Source organism: Pteronotus mesoamericanus, unplaced genomic scaffold (genome assembly GCF_021234165.1).
Source record: "Pteronotus mesoamericanus isolate MK-2021 breed Mesoamerican mustached bat unplaced genomic scaffold, CSHL_Meso_final scaffold_54, whole genome shotgun sequence".
Taxonomy (NCBI): domain Eukaryota; kingdom Metazoa; phylum Chordata; class Mammalia; order Chiroptera; family Mormoopidae; genus Pteronotus; species Pteronotus mesoamericanus.
The window spans coordinates 32,303,484-32,321,494 of NW_026555321.1; the positions used below are offsets into that span (position 1 = coordinate 32,303,484).

Here is an 18,011-nt window from a genome sequence, read left to right on the forward strand (position 1 = left end):
CTGAGTCAGTCAATATTCCCATATTCCAGATGAAGAAACTGAGTCTCAGAGAGGTAAAGTGTGACTCAGAAAAGTCAATCTCCAAAGCCTTTTCAGGGACCTCGGCCATCTTCCTCTCTCATCTGTACACTGGACATAATAAATTAATTGACCTCCCTCTGACCCTGTCCTGAGAATGAAGAAGAAAAAGCCCGCTGAAACAGAGTTGCTGTAAGCATTGTCTTCCCATCTCCAGCTGGACGATGCAGGAATTCAGGAAGAGGGGGAGGCACTGGAGGCGATTAAGGTGGAGTGGAGTTGGGGTCTGAAGAAATGTGCCTCCCTTGGCTCGTCCCAGTCCAGCCCTACCCCCACTTCCCGCGCGTTGCTCCCCCTTCCTTCACTCCACACCAAATTTCTTCCCAAGGAAGGCCTTGCGCAAGAAGACCTCGGTCAGGTCCCTTGGCCGCCTGCCTGCCTGCCTGCCTGCCTGCCTGCCGCCCCAGGAACGGTGGTGTGCCCCCCTCCCCTCCAGCCATCAGCCCCTGGCGCCTGTCCAGTCACGTGGCACTTGGTCCTCTTTCCAGCTTCCTCCAGAAGCCTGATTTAACTCCAACTCCCCCTTCCTTCCCTAGCCCCAGTCCTTCTGGGCACCGCCCCGAGGTGTAGCGAATTGGGGCATCAGCTCTGCCTCGCTGAGGGACCTCGGGCCTTATTTTTTTCCACTTGTCAAGTGGGATCGCCGCCACCTTACCGCTGCCTCGATTCTCTCCATTGCCTATTCTTTTCGTACTGCCCCGTCGCCCTATCCTCAACAGTCTCCTGGGGCCTTCTGAGGAACCTAGTTCCCTTCTGAGCATTGGAGTAGGAGTGGTGGTGGGGGAGGGGGAGGGAAGCAGAACCGTAGAGTCCTAATGGAGCTCCCAGACCGGTCTGAAAGAAACTACGAGGCGACAGGGTGAAACTGGCCAGCCTCTGGCATCAGACAGACCTGGGTTCAAATTCGGATTTGCCTCTGACCAACTGCTGATTTTGAACCCTTCATCTCTTTGGGTCTCAGGTTGTCTCCTCTGTGAAATGGGGGTCCTACCGGAAACGAAGAGTGGGAGAGTCCAGCACTCGGACCTGTGCTAGGGGTACCCCTCGTACCCTCCCGCCCCCGCGCGCCTCTTCCCCAGCCGGGTAGCTCAGTCTCGCCTCCCGGTCCCCTGTCCCTCCGCCTAGGCTCCTCCTCTACTGACATCAGAGCCTCAGGCGGGCGGGGGGAGCCAGCTGAGCCCAAGCTGAGCCCAAGCCGAGCCCCAGCGAGAGGGCAGACGGGCGGGCCAGGCGCTCAACGGCGGGCAGCGGACCGTGGCGGGAGCACAGCGCCAGCCACCTCGGGCCTCCCAACCAGCCCCGCGGCGGGGCAGCCACAGGTACAGCGGGGGGGCCATCCCGCCTTCGCCCTTGGGCGCCCAGGAGGGACGGCCGGACCCCGCAGCCGCTGGACGCCTTCCTGCAAGGATGAGAGAGGGTGCTGGGGCTGGCTGGACTCTGGATGGGCAGGGCTGGGTGGGCCTTTTCCCCTGACCTCTGCCCCAGGCTCAGCAGGTGTCAGGCGAGCAGGTGGGGAACTGAGTAAATAAACAGAGGAAGGTGGGGAGGAGAGTGCGTGTGCGCGCGCGCAAGCAGCTGGGCCTGAATGTGGAAGGACTGGGCATTTGAAGATAGAAATGTGTGGGGGCGGGGTTGGGGTGTGCTGATGTTAGCACAAGTGTGTGGATCATATGCAAGGTTGTGGTTCCTTGGTGTGTATGTGTATCTTTATGGGTGGGGATGTCTGGGAATCAGTGTTTCTGTTGCAGATATGTGTCCAGGTGCTGTGGCTACCGGTATCTGTCCCAAAAGGTAGTAAGGTTGGGGGGCATATGATCGTGTACTGAGGATGTCTGAAGTAAAGTGTGTAATTTGTTGGGATTCGGTTTGGAGTATAGGCACTTCTAGGGTGTACAGGAACTGAAAGGTGAAGGGTATGAATGAATCTGGGGTGTCTGGTATACAGGCAATGGGTATGTGTGTGTTTCTGGGTGTCATCTGGACTAGGCATACAGATGTGTGTTTCAGGGTGTGAGAGGGATCTGCGGGAGGAATATTTAGGTGTGAGGCTGTCTGGGGGATCATGTGTTTGGACATATGTGCTGACGTCTTGGTGTGCGTATATTATCAGGTGTCAGGGTATCTGGGTATGGAGTGTGCTGGATCTAGGGGCAGATGTTTGGGTTCAGAGGTGTGGGTGGGGCTTGATGTGGTATGTCTGGGTACAGGGATATGTATGGAACTATGATGGTTGTCTGTGCCATGCCTGCAGGCAGGTTTTAAGACTCTGCCTCTAGAGCTTACCATCAAGTCTAATTTCCCGAAGAGGTGGCTGGCACTGAGGTCCCGCCACGGTCCACCACCGCTGCACACCTGGCCAGGCCCCCTGGAAAGGAGGTCCCATCAAAGGAGGGGTATCACATGCCAGGAACTCTAGTCAGAGCACCTTCCGCACATTCTCCTGCAAAGGAAAGTGCGGTCCTTGAGGTCACATAGCATGCTGGGCTCTGTTTTGATCTCACCCTTTATGGGCCTGGGATAGGGTTGAGAGGCTGTGTTCTCTGAAGGGCACCAGGAGGGCTGCACATTGGAAGGACCAGCTGAGGGCAGTCCTTCCAGTACAGGAAGGAGCCCTCTAAGGCCTTTGCTCTCAGCAAACTTTGTCAGGGCCCCAGCAAGGGGTCATTTGGGAAACTCTAGACACAGCCCTTGCCCATCGCCAGCCTCTGTCTCCCCATTCACCATCTGATAAATGGAGAAAGAACTCCCGCTCTCTCCTGCAGAGGTCTCAGCAGAGTAAGGTATAGGCTAGACCAGAGTCAGGTGAAGTCAAGAGGGGACAGGCTGGGTGGGACCACTTCTTAGACAGCTGAGACCCAGACAGGGAGTCAGGTGGGAGGGGGGAAATAGGATTCCTGGTGAGCTCCAGCTGTGGCTGCTGTTGCTGTGGCAACAGTGCAGAAGGAGCTATTTAAAAACGTGGCTGAGATATTGCTGGAAGCCCAGGCTGCCGGAAGCCTGATTTTCAAGAGGCTGGGCAGCGAGAAGGAGGAGGGAGAGGAGACACCCCAGCAGTTCCCAGGGTGGGGCCGGAACATTGCTGGTTCTGGGGACAGGGGGAGCCTCCTGGGCTTTCTGCTTCTACAAGCTGCTCTGGGGTCTTTGCTGTTGTCTTCTGGGAGGCCAGGGTCTCCTGGAGTATTTGGATTTGGAGAGGGAGAAACTGGGAGGTAAGCTGAATAAATGAGTAATGGCTTTGTTGAATGAAGAATTTTGCTGCCACCATGAAGGATTTACCTGTAGGCATAAGGATTTGCTAAATGAATAAATGGTGAATTACTGAATGTTTGCTGAATGATTTTATCATGTAATCGATCAAAGAATGAAAAAATGCAGTCTGAATGACTGAATAGGGCTACTGGTAAGTTCCCACTTAGAAATCGGGGCCCCACTGAGTCTTTTCCCTCCATTCTCCTTTCCAGGAGCCCTGGCTGTGGCCAGGGGGCAGTGGGCCATGCCGGGGGCAGTGGAAGGCCCCAGCTGGAAGCAGGCGGAGGACATTAGGGACATTTACGACTTTCGCGATGTTCTGGGAACGTGAGTCTCAGGGCAGCAGAGAAGGGTGGCTGTCTGTGAGCTGAGGGGTGAGGTTGGGAAGGTCCTTACTCCTGGGTCTGGCTGGCTGGGGAGGCTGAGTCCAGGGTGGTGCTTCCTCTGGTCGGTTGGTCACTACTTCCTGTTTCCTATAGACTAGGCCCTCTGGCAGCCTTGCCATGGCCAATACTAGCTTTTCATGTCTAGTGACAGTGGATGGAACAGGGGCAGCTCTTGCCAGCTCTGCGTTCCTATGAAAAGAAGGAAGTAGGGAAGAATGAAGGAGCCAGTTTATCCAACTTGCTGCTAAGAGCTGGGAGTTCTGGTCTACATCTAGGAACTGCAGCTGGGCATGGCTCTGTCCTTAGTGCTGGGAGTCCAGAAAAAACTGAAACCTGGTCTTTGCCCTCCTGTTGATCCCACACATGCGAGGAAGGCAGACACATGGAGAATGACAATAGGATAAATGATGAGCTCCAGTTAAAGAAGGGAATGAGGGCTCTGTAAAACCCAGAGAGAGGAGTGGCTTCTGCCCGGGGGAATACTTTCTGGAGAAGGAGGCATTAGAAGTGGGTAGTGAAGGATGGGTAGGAGCGCACTTGTCAGAGCAAAATAAGGACATTCCATGCAGAAAGACAGCATAAGCAAAGGCCTGGAGGTGTGTTTTGTGTGCGAAGGTGTAGTCAGGTGGAGCTTATAATCAGAGGCTGGGGAAGAAAGGGGAGCAGGTCATGCAAGGCCTTGAAAGCCAAGCCATGGAGGCTGGACTTTATCCCACAGGCCATAGGAAGATATTTAAGACTTTTTCACAAGTTTGCAATTCGAGATGGTCACTCTGGCCACGACATGAAGGGTGAATTGGAGAGGGACAGGACTGGAAACCAACAATAAGGCTACCCCAGTCACTAGGTATTCTGATGATTGAGATTTCACCATGACAGATACTTTTGACTTAGGACCTCTTATCCAAAAAGTTACAGAAGGAATACTGTAGCCCCAGCTGGTGTGGCTTAGATTGAGAGCCAGCCTGCAAACTGGAAGGTCACCAGTTTGATTCCCAGTCAGGGCACATGCCCGGGCTGAGGGCCAGGTCCCCTGTTGGGGATGTGCAAGAGGCAACTGATGTATCTCGTGCCCTCCCTTTATAAGTAAATAAATAAAATCTTTTTTAAAAAGCTTTAAAAAAAGAATACTCTAGTAAACCCTCCATAATGTGGTATGTCTGGGTTTTATTTTTTCCTTTCTGACAGCCTGTTATAAAGCATTGCCTCTCAAACTTCAGGGAGCACACAAATCACCCAAGGATCTTGTTAAAATGCAGATTCTGATTTAGTAGGTCTGGGGTGGGGCCTGAGATTCTGCATTTATAAACAGTTCCCAGGTGATGCTGATGGTATTTTAAGGTTCTAAAGGGTGTTAAATTAGCCATGACTCAAATTGGCTTTAGCAGAAAAAGAAATCAGTCATGCACATAATAAAACAAGCCCAGTGTATAAACTTTAGGCGTGGCTGGATCCAGGGGCTCACGTTATGTTATCAGGAAGTTGTCTTGGACCATTTCTCAGCTCTGATTTCCTTTGTGCTGGCTTCATTCTCAAGCAGATTCTCCCCAAGTTGTGCCAAAGATGATTACCATTAGCCCCAGGTTTATATTCTACCTGCTTAGCAGAAAAGAGCCCTCATTCTCAAAGTGCCAATAACCTAGCTTGCATCACATGATCCAATTACTGTGGCCAGGGCACAGACTACTCTGATTGGCACTAGAAGATGCATAAGTGATGGAGGGAGGCTCATCTCACCTCCTTGGTCCAGAAGTCACATAACCCTTAGGGAAAGGAGGAAAGGCTGGAGGGAAGTTGGGGTTCCATTTCCCGCCTCATGAATCCCCTCTCCCTGCAGGGGGGCCTTCTCAGAGGTAATCCTGGCGGAAGATAAAAGGACTCAAAAGCTGGTGGCCATCAAGTGCATCGCCAAGAAGGCTCTGGAGGGCAAGGAAGGCACCATGGAAAATGAGATCGCTGTGCTGCACAAGTGCGTGAGCCATAACCTGTGCTTGCCCAGGTTGGCCCTGCCCTGACCTTTCCCATCTTCATCCAACCCCTGCTTTGGGCACACCATCTAACCTCTCTAAGCTTCAAGTTACTCATTTATAAAATGGGGTAATAATCTCCACTTGTTAAGGTTGTGGAAAGCATTAGCAACCCTTTATTTCAAGTGTCTGGTACAATAGCTAACACAACAGATGTCATTGCTTATTTACAGAGGCTTAATTTGTTCAATCAGGCCTAAAAGTCAATCTTTGAACAGGGCTTGAAACCAGGTATCTCAACTGGTGTTACTGCTAGACATACCTTGTTCCCTCACATAATAAACCACTCAGCAAATTAAAAAATGCCTGTGTGCTGACCCACTAACCAAATCAACACCACCTGGTTTATGAATTGTTCATGCTGATATGAAACTTGTTGCCTCACTAGAAAGTTTATAGAGAATCTTCCCTTCCTTTTCTCTTTCCTGAGCTTTCCAACCATCCTGCAGGGACAAAATGATCATTTCCACTATTGGTGGTAGGGGAAGGGGAACTGAACTGAGGCCCAGAGAAGGCCAAGGACTTGTCCATGGTCACATGGTAAGGCTATGGCAGAGCCATCTTCCATTAAGGTCAATCACTGTCATTGGCTCATTTATTGAGTATTTACTATGTGCCAGGCACTATGCCAAGCATCTTACTTATTTACTTGTATTATGTCACGTGACCCCCACCCCAAGTCTTTAAAGAAAGTAGTATCATTGGCTTCATATTACAGATGAAGAAACTGGGGCTCGGAGAGGTTATACTCAATTCAATGAATATTTGTGAGCACCTACTCTGCCCCAGGTGCTGGAGGAACAGTGGTGAGCAGGATAAAACCCCTGGGCTTGTGTAGGTTGACAGACTTATCAACACGGAAAAAAAATTTTAAATCATATATTGATCAGTACTGTGAGGTGAGAAACTTGCCCCTCAAATAGCACATAGCAGAGGCAGGTTTCCACCCAAGTCTACTGATTTAGAGTCGTGTTTATCTCTGTGCTCTCCTGCCTTCTAACACATTATCATCAACTGTGGTAAATCAGCTTTTTCCTTTGGGATCCAGATCCTTGGTTTGTCCTACCCAGGTTTTCAGGAGGTGGCCCTTCAAGGTGAGGGTGGGAAGTTAGCTGAACTTAGCTCTGAACCACCTCATTTCTCCATTCAGGATCAAGCACCCCAACATTGTTGCCCTGGATGACATCTATGAGAGTGGAGGCCACCTCTACCTCATCATGCAGCTGTGAGTGGCCTCGCGTCTGACCCTTCCTCACACCTCTCCCTGCAGCCCCCTCCCTAGCTTCCCTGCCTCTCCTGCTCCTTTGGCCAGACTGCCCTGTCCCCTACTGCAGGGTGTCAGGAGGGGAGCTCTTTGACCGCATTGTGGAGAAAGGCTTCTACACGGAGCGGGATGCCAGCCGCCTTATATTCCAGGTGCTGGATGCTGTCAAGTATCTGCACGACCTTGGCATCGTACATCGGGACCTCAAGGTGGGGTGTGAGGGTGTGGTGAGCTGGGGCACCCAGGGACGGGGGGGCTCTGCATACTCCTCGCTGTGTGACCTTGGGTAACTCTCACCCCTTCTCTGAACCTTGGCTCCCTATCTGCAAAATGGACCTTGCAAGCCCTAAACTGCCTTCTCCCATTCAGTTCGGACACTCAAATGGAAACAAAAGTGAGCTCTACTGTCATTTTACCCAAGTAACGTCGTGTGTCTTTTTATCACAATAAAAGTCCCATTTTCTCTTTGTGGAAAACCTGGACGGGAGAGCAAAACATAATGAAGCCAGAAACCCCTGAAATCCTACTTCTCGGGTTATGATGGGGTTCACATTTTGTAGTACGTCTTATTCCAGTCTAAGAGAAGATCTGATCTGGGGCGAGACAGAACTGAGTCTGAATCCTGGCCCTGTTACTCCCTAACTGTAGGTTCTCAAGCAAGTCACTATAAACTTTCCTCCCAAGACATCAGTTTCCTCATCTTAAAGTGGGATTATTCAGACTGACATGGTAGGGATGTGGTAAGGCTGAAATGAAATCAAACATTAGGCAAGCTGTGGCACACAGTAGGTGCTCAAAAATTATTTCTTTAGGGCTTCACAATAAATACCTGAGGCTTACAGAAAATTTCTTCCCACATCTTCACAGTCCTTGTCCCTTCTGGAAATTTTAACCTTGAACTTCCTTGAGTCTCTTGTGCTTCCAATCAAGATAGCATCTGTGAAGCCACAGTGGCTTTTGGCGTCCCAATGTTTCCCAGGGGGTGCTTGGGGAGACAGAGGGTTCGGCCAGGCTCTGACTGTCCCTTCCCCTTTCTCCTGCCCTTTAAGCCAGAGAATCTGCTGTACTACAGCCTGGATGAAGACTCCAAGATCATGATCTCTGACTTTGGCCTCTCCAAAATGGAGGACCCCGGCAGTGTACTCTCCACGGCCTGTGGGACCCCGGGATACGTGGGTGCGGAGGGACCTGGGCTGAGGCCGTGGGAGGGGGGAGGAACCAGGAGCTGCAGGGCAGAGATTTGTCACCACCATGTCCTCTTCCTCCACAGCCCCTGAGGTGCTGGCACAGAAACCCTACAGCAAGGCAGTGGATTGCTGGTCCATTGGAGTCATCGCCTACATCCTGTGAGTGGGGGCCTGGCCGTTGGGGTGTATGGTTTCAGATCTCTCTTCTACCCTACTTTGTTTTCTTCCTCCCCTCTGCTATTTCTTCCTTCCTGCCATCCACATTTTTACCTACCAACTAATGACTAATATTACTTCATTCAATAGATACTATGTTTCAGGCATTGCACCAAGTACTGAGGATTTAGCAGAGAACAAAACAAAGTTCCTACCCTCAGGAAGCAGACACTCTAGTGGGGGAGAGAGACAAGTAAATAAACAAGTAAATAAATCCATAAAGAAGTGTCAGGTGGTAAAAAGGTGCTATGAAGAAAAATGAAAGTAGGATAGGGAGAGGGGGATGGATGCCACTTTAGATAAAAAGGTCAGGAAAGTCCTCTCTGAGGAGGTGACATTTGACTGGCATCCTGAATGAAGTGAGGGAACCAGACATAAGCAGCAAGTGCAAAGGCCCTGAGGAAGAAAAGATGGTGACATGTTAAGGAACAGAAAGTGAAGCTGGACAGGAACGAATGAAGTAGAGAGTGATAGATTCCCCCAGCCCTCTCTGTAAAAGGGGGCGCTCTTTTCTATGGGTCTTGCCTGACCCCTGGGATTGCCCCAAAGCTCCATTTGGGTACACTGAAAATGGAAATGAGGATAAGTTTTTCCCTGCCCAGGCTCTGCGGTTATCCCCCCTTCTATGACGAGAATGATGCCAAACTCTTTGAACAGATTTTGAAGGCCGAGTACGAGTTTGACTCTCCTTACTGGGACGACATCTCTGACTCTGGTATTTGGGGCTTTGCCTTCTTCCCCTGGGCCCTGCCTCTGGTGCCTTCCTCATGTGCTTTGGGGGCCTCCTCACTACCTTCCTTCAGTCAATTCCCCAGCCCTGACGAAGAGCTGTCCAAGACACTCACTCCAGGTTCTTCCCTCTGCCTGGCCCTGAACTGAGAAACCTGTAGGCATTCATTCATTCAGCCTTCAAACATAGTATTTTTGAAAATACCTCCTCCACTGACCTCCTGCCTAAAACGCCATATAAAAGTTTTCATCTCTCTTTTTGTGCCTCCTAGTAGGAGGCAAACATGTGAAACCATTATTAATCATTTGCACATCAGTGTGAATACACTGAGTAGAACCTTTTCTAAGAACAAATTTCTCTTAAGGGAAAAAGGGGACAGCTGGAAGGCTGGGGTGGATGGAGGGCTTAGAGAGAGATAACAGGTGGGGTGGGGCAGTGCATGGACAGATCTGGCCTCTCATCTTGCTTGGACACCAGGCCAGACCTGAGGTAGGTGCTGTTTTGGGGGTGTCCACAGTCACTACCATGCTCTTTCTGTCTTTGCTTTTGTTTTGGGGGTTCAGCCAAAGACTTCATCCGGCACTTGATGGAGAAGGATCCAGAAAAGAGGTTCACCTGTGAGCAGGCCTTGCAGCACCCATGGTGAGAGCTCCCATGACCTGTGAACTGGGGTGGGGCCCAGGGCCCTAAGGCCTGCTCTGTCTTCACAGATAACCCTCCACAAACCCCCACCCTAGGATTGCAGGAGATACAGCTCTGGATAAGAATATTCACCAGTCAGTGAGCGAGCAGATCAAGAAGAACTTTGCCAAGAGCAAGTGGAAGGTGAGCCCATGTCACTAGTCCTGGGTCCCAGCCTCCCCAGGACTCCTCCCCACCCTCAACCAGGCCTCAGCTTGTACAATACCTAGCATCAAGGAGGGCACACAGTAACTGCTCAAGAATGCTCACTGAAGAACCTTCCTTTTTAAAGATTTTATTTATTCATTTTTAGGGGGGGGAGGGAGGAAGAGGAGAATCATCAATGTGTGAGAGAAATATTGATCAGTTGCCTCTTGCACACCCCCAGTTGGGGAGCTGGTCTGCAACCCAGGCATGTGCCCTGACCAGGAATTGAACCAGCGATCTTTCACTTTGTGGGACACTGCCCAACCAAGCCACTCAGGCCAAGGCCGAAGAACCTCTTTCATTCATTCATTCATTCATTCATTCATTCAATGCTCCCTGACACTACTCTATTCCAGTGAGGGTCCCTGACCTCCATGTCTATCGGGAGAACAGTGGATAATTCTTAAGGCGACATCAAATCCAACCTACAGGGTCCTGGAAGGGGCATAAGGACCTGACAGCTGGGTAGGAGTTAGTCAGATACAGTAGAATAATGTCTAAGGCAGAAGGGACCAATGTACAAAGGGCCAAGGGCAAGAGTGTGGCCACTGAAGGATGTGCCAGTGCTGAATATGGCTGGACTGAAAGGGCTTTGGGGGCAGTGGGGATGTAGGGACTGAGGCAGGAGCCCAGGCTGGATATGCAGGTAGGGGAGAAGCTCCTCAAGTGACACACTAGAGTCCTGACTTAATCACGACGGTGCTGAGAAACCCCAGGATTTTCAGCAGGGATTTGCCCTTTAGAAAGGGCTCTCAAGAAATAGGCAGAGGCTGGGAGTCCCCTTAGGAGGCTGTGGCGGAGGTACATGCAGGGGAGTAAGGGCTGGACCAGAGTAGGGGCAACAGGAAGAGAACAGTGGTTGGTCTAGATTAGGAGGCGGAATTGACAAGAAGTGATGATAGGATGGACGTTGGGGTGAGGATGTCAAGGACTGGCCCCAAATTTTGGTTGGAGATAGGGTGGACAGTGGTATCATCACTGAGATGGAGATCCCAGGAGCAGAAACCTATCTTGGGGGGATGCCTTTGGTTTTGGATATGATGAATACGCGGGGTGTCTGGGGACAGCTATGTGCGTATGTTGAATAATGATACATACAAACCTGGGCAAGTTACTTAATATCTCTGTGCCTGTTTTCTCCTTTGACAACGGTGATACTAATAGGGCTCACCTCAAAGACTTCAGTGAAAATTAAATGAATTACTGTGTAAAGTGCTTAGAATGATGCCTGATACAATGCTATATTGTGTCTGCTATCATTTGAATATGAATTAATTATATATTAAAAAGCTACACAGTCCTGGCTGGTATGGCTCAGTAGATTGAGTGCTGGCCTGTGAATTGAAGGGTTGCCAGTTTGATTCCCATTCAGGGCACATGCCTGGGTTGTGGGCCAAGTCCCCCTTTGGGGGTGTGCAAGAGGCAAGCAATTGATGTTTCTCTGCAACATCAATGTTTCTCTCCCTTTTTCTCCCTCCCTTCCCCTCTGTCTAGAAACAAATAAAATCTTTAAAATTAAAAAGTTACGTATCTGTTAATACATACTTTATATATGTGTGTGTGTGTGTGTGTGTAAATACATAATATGGCTAAATATAATTCAATAAAGACTTGTAGATATTTCAGGTGGTTTTAGGGGATCAATCAGTAATACCTAAAAAAGAAGGAACCACTGCAAGAATCCCTCTGCCAGACCCTGCCCCATATCTCACACTTTCTCAAAAGTCCCTTCTCCCCCCTCTCCCCACAGCAAGCCTTCAATGCCACAGCTGTGGTGCGGCACATGAGGAAGTTACATCTGGGCACCAGCCAAGAGGGGCAGGGACAACCTGCGAGCCACGGGGAGTTGCTGACACCAGCAGCTGGGGGTGAGGACCAGGCCTCTGCGGAAGGGCACGCGTGGTCCATGAAGAGGCAACCAGGTTGGAGTGCAAGGTCTGCTTCCACAGCCAAGTTTGTTTTCTCTTCTCATGTAGGGCCAGCAGCTGGCTGCTGCTGTCGAGACTGCTGTGTGGAGCCGGGCCCAGAAATGTCCCCCAGACTGCCCCCCCAGCTCTAGGACTCTGGATCCAGGATTAGGATCCCCTGTGTGGGAAAGATTGAGGGCAGTCTACTCCCCCTTCCTTTCTTGAACTGGGGTTACCCTGCCCCCCATCCCACCCCCCTTTTCCCTACCACTCCACTGCATTTTCCATACAAATGTTTCTATTTTATTGTTCATTCTTGTAATAAAGGGAAGAGGATAAAACCACAGGTAGCTTTGTCTCCCCAGATAACCCCCACCCCATACTATTGTGCAAACTGCTCAATTTGAGGGTGCCTGCCCCCTGAGGTAGTTGCATGGAGCCCCTTTCCCAACATGCGGCTGGATTGGGGAGAATAACAGGGAATGAAGAGAAAAGGTATTGGGAGAATCACTTTGTCCTGTGCCCCCCACCTAGTCTTTAGGTGCGGATCTCTTTCTGTGCTTTGCTGGTGGCTTTTGGTAGAGTTGGCGCAGGTCAGCACTGAACAGCACCTGGGGATGGGAGAAGCAGTCTGTGTGGGGAGAAGGTACCCTGGGGTTAGGGAGAGCGGGGCTGGTGGTAGTGTGGGGAGACAGAGTTCCTAGGGAGCAGACCCAGGACAATGCAAGCCCACTAGAGGCAGGGTTGGGAATGGACGTAGAAAACCTATAGGGTCGCCTGGGGCAGTGGCAGTAGCAGTAGAAGAGTTCCCTGGGTCAAGGCTGGGGGAGGAGTTCCATGGGGTCTGGGCTGGAGGAGGAGAGGAAGCCTAGGTATACTCACTGCTTGGGCCCAGCCAGCGTAAGGGCCCCACAGGCTCCGGAAAAAGTTTCCTAAATCAGAAGTAATGAGGCAAAATAAATCGACCTCTCCCATTCTCCATCCACATGGGTGGAGTTTTCGGGAGAGGTGTGAGAAGTTTCTACCACCTCCGTCTCCTGCCAGCTCTGGCACCTCCCCTTCTTACCCAGTTCCTTGTTGGCCAGGGGGCTTGGACCCTTGGCCTGGGTTGTGGTAGGGTGCCAGCTGTAGTCACGTTGGGCGATCTGCCACATGTGGACATCCACGGGCACGGCCTGGGGCTTGTTTAGGGCCATCAAGCAGATGCAGTCAGCCACCTAGGATGGACACAAAGTGAGCCACAAAGGAGGAATGGCAGGATCCAGGCAGCATCCTGCTTCTAGTCCCAAAGCCCGCTACTTCCTCCTCCACTTTGAGGTTACCATTATTCTATATTCTCAATATACACCATCTATTAATAATTTTAAAAATAACTGGTGAGAGTGCTACTGCATGAACATCTATGTAGGGTAGGTTCTCCTCATAACTTGGAAAGAAGTTGGTACTATATTCATTTTGCAGACAAGAAAACTGAGGTTCTGAAAGGTGAAGTGACTTGGCCCAAGTTATAGGAAGGGGCAGAACAAAAATTTAATGTTAGTGAAGTTCAGAGCCGATTAAAAAAAAGTTCAAGTAAAAATTCATTTTTTAAACTACAGAGAAGTATACAGAAGAAAACAATAAATGCCAGATTCCCAATTATCTTGTTTCTAGGTAACCCTGTTGAAATCAAAGTTTTACAAGTACATATAATTTCAAGAGAAGAATAAAATGCAGAGTAGAAATATCTTCCTATTTGTCTTCCCAAAGGTAACCACTACTCAGTTTCTTGTATTCCTTCTGGAAATTTCTGCATACATATAGCAGTGAAAAGATGTACCTGACCTTTCTACAAATGCATTCAAAGGGCAATGTGCTATATACCCTTTTTGCCTTTTCTCTAATAAAATATCTGCTTGTATCCTTTCTCCTTCCTGTACTGCCTCCAGAAGCCAAGCCTGTACCCAGCTCTCAGGTTTGCCTTGTCTCCTACTCTGTTACTAGCAACATGGGTGGTGAGGGTAGCTCCTATCCCACCGGGGCCTCACCTTGGTGCCCACCCCAGGCAGGGTGCAGAGGGCCTTGTGGGCCTCTTCGTAGGGGGCCTTGTGCAGCTGCTGAAGCCAGGGAAGCCCGCCCAGTTCAAGGATGGCTTGGGCACTGGCACTCACAAAGCGGGCACGGTACCCAAGGCCCAGCTTCCTGAGCTGAGCCTCCACTTCTGGCCCTGCAGTGGGGGTGAGGAAGGAAGCAGGGGTCAGGCATCCTCAAATCCTTTATGTCCTTAGGCTAGTGTGAGCCTTCCACACCAAAGGAATGCTTTCCCTTAGCACCCTTCTCCCACCTTACCACCTTTTGGGAGACCCAGGACACTTGCATGTGCAAAGGACAGGGTTAAGGCCTAGGTTCTACCCCTTTACAAATGTTTTCTGAGCACCTACTATGTGTTGGGCTCGGAACAGGGACTAAGAAGGATTGCTGCCCTGAAGAAACTCCCCAATTGAGTTTCTTAACCTTCCAAAGGGTCGGTCACACCCATGATCTAAAATAATAGTCATAATAATAGCAACAGCTTCTATGATCAAGTGTTGGATAGCAAACATGAGCAAAGTGCTTTAGGTACCTTATCACACTTACTTTTCTCAAGGCCCCCATTGAAAGTACTGTTGTTTTTACCAATTCACAGGTGGAGAAAATGAGGGCTTAGAGGTTAAGTAACTTGCTCAAGAAAGGACACAGTAGAGATGGGATCTGCACCCAGGTCTGGGACACCAATGCCTGTGCTCTAAATCAGCCTCATGATTGTTTTATTCACCCTCAAACCCTTCTAGATAAGAACTCTTATTCCCATCCTACAAACAAGTTAAGAGAAGCCCCAGAGAGGTGAATAAATTTCTTATGACTATTAAGCTGCGAGCTGAGACCTAAGACTGGGTTTCTAAGCACCAAAAACATTCTCTTTTCTCCAGGCAGGCTATCTCCTTGCTATGCAGCCCCCAAGCATTTTCCCTCAACTGAGGTACTTGTCTCTGTAAAAACTGGCCTCACCTCTGGCCAGGTAGCTCAGTTGGTTAGAGTGTCATCCCTATATACCAAGGTTGTGGGTTTGATCCCGAGTCAGGGCACATTCAAGAAACCACCAATGATGCATAAATAAGAGGAACAACAAATCAATGTCTCTCTTTAAAAAAAAACAAACCAAAAAAACAAACTTGCTTCACAGGGTTGCTGTTAAGAATATGTGTGTTCTTGGACACAAAACTGTTGGATTCACTATAGAGACAGCAACTTGAATTTTCTGCATACTTCCTATATGTCAAACACTGTGCTAGGTGCAGTATGTGCACTCCTTTACCCAACCCTTGTGACAACTCTGAAGGTTATTATCCCATTCAACAGATGAAGAAACAGAGGTACAGAGAAGCTAACTAAGTGCCAGAGTTGGGACTGAGACTCAGGCAGTCTGTTTCCAGAACACATGCGCAGCGGCTCTCCCTATGGAGCATGCTTGCTCCTTTCCCTACCCCCTTCCCCTGAGGCACGTTTTCCTTGCCTCTCTCTTTCTCCTAAGCTCCAAGCACCCTTCTTTTGCTTCTGTAACTTGTTTCCTGAGCCCATTTCTTCTACAGCTCACTTGTTCTACCTCTGTGACCTTCTAAATAAACTTCCTCTTAAAAAAACAACACATGTGCTTTTAACCCTACAGTACTGTACAGTGAATATAAATCTTTTTCTGAAGTGGCATTAAACCCATGGGGCAAAAAGCACAGAGGAGTGACGTGCTGACATTTCAGGGACAGATAGGGAGGGTGAGGTATGACTGATCAGACCAGGCAGGGTGATTCTGGATGAGGGCAGACTTTAGAGAGGCAGGAAACTTTGAGATGGGAGCTGGGGACTGCGGAGAACTTAATAGACCTTGAAAGCTGCTGGTGGGCCTTGGGGCAGAGACCATTTACTCACCAGCCAGGGCCTGCAGGCCGGGGAAGCCATGGTAGGTGACATCATCGAGCTGCATGAGTCGAGGTCCAAAAGCCTGGCAGAGCCGCTCCACCATGCCAGTGATGCGGGCAATGTTGTTGTTGGAGGAACAGATGAAGGAGAAAAGGCACTCGATGGGATCCTGTTGTAGGAGTCGAACACCTAGAGGTCAGAAAGGCAAGGGGTAGAGAAGCACCTGCTGTCAGGAGTGGCCTCCTCTCACCTTCAGATCTTAGGCACCAGGGGGATTCCAGGGGCGTGAGAGACAGTATTGTTAGAGAAAGGAACACCAGCGCTTTCATTCCTCATAGCATGTTGTGAGGTCTGGGTCATCATCCCATTCCACAGATAAAAAAGCCACAATGTAAGCACTATAAAGGTGGGGATTTGTGTTCATTTTGTTCACTGCTGTATTCCCAGTCACAGAGCATATGCTCTGTATTATTTACAGAATGAATGATGTCACCTGCCCCCAATCACACAAACAGGATTTGGCTTAATATCCTCATCAATCCACAATGGTGATCAGCAGGACAATAATAATAGTAATAATTACTGTTGTTAGGCGCTATTCTAAACACGGTACATGTATTAGCTCCTTTCATCTTCATAAAATCCTATAAGGTAGATATAATCCCCAATTTACAGATGGTGAAACTGAATAACCTAACCAAACTGTAAGAACCTCAACCCCTGCCCCAGGCTCTGTACTCACCTTGGAATTTCTGAGCCACCTCTTGGAAGTGGGGGTCCACAGAACTCCAATGGCTATACAATTGAGCCAGACTGACATCCAGCTGGAAGTACCGGTGCACCGCCTTTAGCTCTTCTGGTGTGGGCTTCCCAGTCTGGCCTTTTTTCCCTCGGTACACAGTGCAGTAGAGCTTCTCCTCAGTCTGGGTCAGTGTCCATACCTGGTCCGCCAGCACACCACTCCAGTGCGCAGGGTTTTGCTCCCTCCACCTGAGCCCCCAAGGTACACGGCAGCTCTATTACTCAGTCTCCCTTCCTGCACCATTTGGGGCCCTCCCATCTTACCACCTCTCCATATACAAAACTGATCTATGAATTGTAAAAGAAAAGTGATTTCTTGTATATCAATTATATCGTTTATCCTCACAGTAACACTGCAGAGGCTTACTATGTCCACTTTATAAAAGAGTTAACAGGCGACAACTCTTTTTCCACCTCTCCAACAATCACGGGCTATTAAAAATAGAAAAAGGAGCTAACAGGCTCTACATCCGTGTCTCTCCTTCCTCTTTTGTACCCTAAGGTTTCTTCCATCACACCCAACATTCCTTTGCACCCCAGGCCTGCAGTGCTGAGGAGTCAGGAGCCATGGTCACTCACCGGAAGGACTGTCCGGAAGCCAGAACCAAATCCAGGCGCAGCTCAGAGCGTGGACATGGGATGGAGGCCCAGAGGGACGGGACGGAGTATAGTGTACGATGTCCCATGCTACCGAGTAAAAGAGAGCTAATGTGTCCTTATCAGTCTCGTCCCCATAATGGCCCCGTCCATTCAGAGCCAGATCGACTCACCCCCAACAGACCACTCCCACCAAAACAGGACGAACCTGAAGGCTTCGCCCTCCAAGCTCTTAATTTGTTTACGGTCGTTCAATTTCACTTGATTCCTCCACTCCCCGCAGGCCCCGCCCCTCACTGGTCACCAAAGTCCCTCTTCTTTCACTCTGTGCCCGCTCCTGCCCTATACGTCCCCTCCTCCACGACCTCAGGGTGCTTACCACTGCACCACGAAATTGCCGCGCGAAGCAGGCGCAAGCGCACTCTTCCGGCTTCTCCGTGGTCTGACCTCGCTCTTACAGGAAGCAGGGCTCAAGCCCAGTTTATTGGGTCCAGAGGTAGCCAATCCGCGTGGAAATAAGAGGCGCCAATGAAAACGGGCGTGGGGGAGGATGGGCGGGTCTTATCTAGGCGCCCTGGCGGTTAGCGCGCGCCGGGCTTGGTGCCGGCTCGTTCTGGGCCTTTCCTTTGCATTAGGTAGGACAACTTGTCCCCACAGACCCAGCTCAGAGTGCGCCCTTGGGCCCCTGTTATCACCACTTGATATCCTCTGGGCCGTGGATTCCTCAGGCTCGCCTGCCCACAAACCA

The 18,011-nt window shown here is 50.0% G+C and overlaps 2 protein-coding genes across 3 annotated transcripts; one reads left to right on the forward strand and one right to left on the reverse strand.

Annotated features, from left to right (window-relative positions):
• The first annotated feature begins 1,255 nt into the window (after nucleotides 1-1,255).
• On the forward strand, nucleotides 1,256-12,409 carry CAMK1 (calcium/calmodulin dependent protein kinase I). Of its 2 annotated transcripts, XM_054594855.1 has the most exons (12): nucleotides 1,323-1,397; nucleotides 3,540-3,654; nucleotides 5,551-5,682; nucleotides 6,891-6,965; nucleotides 7,075-7,213; nucleotides 8,054-8,180; nucleotides 8,275-8,350; nucleotides 9,010-9,122; nucleotides 9,701-9,779; nucleotides 9,875-9,962; nucleotides 11,776-11,893; nucleotides 12,002-12,409. In XM_054594855.1, exons 2-12 carry the CDS (start codon nucleotides 3,572-3,574, stop codon nucleotides 12,082-12,084), a joined length of 1,113 nt encoding a protein of 370 aa, XP_054450830.1. In that variant the 5' UTR covers nucleotides 1,323-1,397; nucleotides 3,540-3,571; the 3' UTR covers nucleotides 12,085-12,409. The 2 variants fall into 2 exon arrangements, with proteins under 2 accessions (XP_054450831.1, XP_054450830.1); XM_054594856.1 differs by having other exon boundaries at nucleotides 1,256-1,397; nucleotides 11,776-12,409.
• OGG1 (8-oxoguanine DNA glycosylase) lies at nucleotides 12,394-17,770 on the reverse strand. The gene is made up of 8 exons (XM_054594857.1): nucleotides 17,643-17,770; nucleotides 17,246-17,353; nucleotides 16,608-16,855; nucleotides 15,875-16,054; nucleotides 13,960-14,138; nucleotides 12,999-13,149; nucleotides 12,815-12,864; nucleotides 12,394-12,543 (listed from the first exon to the last, which is right to left on the reverse strand). Exons 2-8 carry the CDS (start codon nucleotides 17,350-17,352, stop codon nucleotides 12,463-12,465), a joined length of 996 nt encoding a protein of 331 aa, XP_054450832.1. The 5' UTR covers nucleotide 17,353; nucleotides 17,643-17,770; the 3' UTR covers nucleotides 12,394-12,462.
• Nucleotides 17,771-18,011: the final 241 nt, after the last annotated feature.